This window comes from Lepidothrix coronata, unplaced genomic scaffold (genome assembly GCF_001604755.1).
Source record: "Lepidothrix coronata isolate B3197 unplaced genomic scaffold, Lepidothrix_coronata-1.0 Scaffold555, whole genome shotgun sequence".
In the NCBI taxonomy this organism is placed as follows: Eukaryota; Metazoa; Chordata; class Aves; order Passeriformes; family Pipridae; genus Lepidothrix; species Lepidothrix coronata.
The window spans coordinates 18,543-20,273 of NW_016690735.1; the positions used below are offsets into that span (position 1 = coordinate 18,543).

Here is a 1,731-nt window from a genome sequence, read left to right on the forward strand (position 1 = left end):
GGGGGGACAGGTGAGGGACAGGTGAGGTCAGGTCACCTGGACAGGTGAGTTCTGTCCATCCCCACCCACCCCCAGCTGGGCCATGGTGCGGTTGTAGAGGATCTGGGGGGGGACAGGTGAGGGACAGGTGAGGGACAGGTGAGGTCAGGTCACCTGGACAGGTGAGTTCTGTCCATCCCCACCCACCCCCAGCTGGGCCATGGTGCGGTTGTAGAGGATCTGGGGGGGGACAGGTGAGGGACAGGTGAGGGACAGGTGAGGTCAGGTCACCTGGACAGGTGAGTTCTGTCCATCCCCACCCACCCCCAGCTGGACCATGGTGCGGTTGTAGAGGATCTGGGGGGGGACAGGTGAGGGACAGGTGAGGGACAGGTGAGGTCAGGTCACCTGGACAGGTGAGTTCTGACCATCTTAGAGCAGCCCAGGTGTGTCACGTGGTCACCTGAACAGGTGTGACCTCACACTGACCAGTAAAGGTGAGTCCCACCCACCCCCAGCTGGACCATGGTGCGGTTGTAGAGGATCTGGGGGGGGACAGGTGAGGGACAGGTGAGGTCAGGTCACCTGGGCAGGTGAGTTTTGAGCAGCCCCGCCCACCCCCAGCTGGACCATGGTGCGGTTGTAGAGGATCTGGGGGGGACAGGTGAGGGACAGGTGAGCAACAGGTGAGCAACAGGTAAGGGACAGGTAAGTTTTAACCACTCCTGACCAGCCCAGGTGAGTTGTGTCCATCCCCACCCACCCCCAGCTGGACCATGGTGCGGTTGTAGAGGATCTGGGGGGGGGCAGGTGAGGGACAGGTGAGGGACAGGTGAGGTCAGGTCACCTGGGCAGGTGAGTTGTGAACAGCCCAGGTGAGTCCCACCCACCCCCAGCTGGACCATGGTGCGGTTGTAGAGGATCTGGGTGGGACAGGTGAGGTCAGGTCACCTGGACAGGTGAGTTCTGACTATCTTGGAGCAGCCCAGGTGTGTCACGTGTTCACCTGGACAGGTGTGACCCCACACTGACCAGTAGAGGTGAGTCCCACCCACCCCCAGCTGGACCATGGTGCGGTTGTAGAGGATCTGGGGGGGGACAGGTGAGGGACAGGTAAGGGACAGGTGAGGTCAGGTCACCTGGGCAGGTGAGTTTTGAGCAGTCCCACCCACCCCCAGTTGGACCATGGTGCGGTTGTAGAGGATCTGGGGGGGACAGGTGAGGTCAGGGCACCTGGGCAGGTGAGTTCTGACCATCTTAGAGCAGCCCAGGTGTGTCACGTGTTCACCTGGACAGGTGTGACCCCACACTGACCAGTAAAGGTGAGTTCTGCCCACCCCTGAGCAGTACAGGTGATGTCACCCTACCTGGACAGGTGTGCCATGTGTTCACCTGGACAGGTGTGACCCCACACTGACCAGGAAAGGTGAGGTCAGGTCACCTGGGCAGGTGAGTTCTGTCCACCCCTGACCAGCCCAGGTGAGTCCCACCCACCCCCAGCTGGACCATGGTGCGGTTGTAGAGGATCTGGGGGGGGGACAGGTGAGGTCAGGACACCTGGACAGGTGAGTTCTGACCACCCCTGACCAGCCCAGGTGTGTCACGTGTTCATCTGGACAGGTGTGACCCCACACTGACCAGTGAAAGCGGGTTGTACCCGCCCCTGAGCAGCACAGGTGAGGTCACCTCACCTGGACAGGTGTGTCATGTGCTCACCTGGACAGGTGTGACCCCACACTGACCAGTAAAAGC

General features: G+C 61.4%; 1 protein-coding gene across 1 annotated transcript in view; it reads right to left on the reverse strand.

Moving 5' to 3' along the window:
- The window catches only part of LOC108510223 (eukaryotic translation initiation factor 3 subunit C-like), a 20,024-nt gene extending 18,536 nt beyond the window's left edge, over nt 1-1,488 (reverse strand). Inside the window, exons 1-10 of the mRNA XM_017839899.1 lie at nt 1,474-1,488; nt 1,152-1,184; nt 1,035-1,067; nt 870-902; nt 743-775; nt 598-630; nt 492-524; nt 304-336; nt 187-219; nt 70-102 (exon numbers count right to left, since the gene is read on the reverse strand). Coding sequence (XP_017695388.1) covers nt 70-102; nt 187-219; nt 304-336; nt 492-524; nt 598-630; nt 743-775; nt 870-902; nt 1,035-1,067; nt 1,152-1,184; nt 1,474-1,488 — 312 coding nt within the window. The remainder of the gene's footprint in view (nt 1-69; nt 103-186; nt 220-303; nt 337-491; nt 525-597; nt 631-742; nt 776-869; nt 903-1,034; nt 1,068-1,151; nt 1,185-1,473) is intronic.
- Between the last annotated feature and the right edge of the window lie 243 nt (nt 1,489-1,731).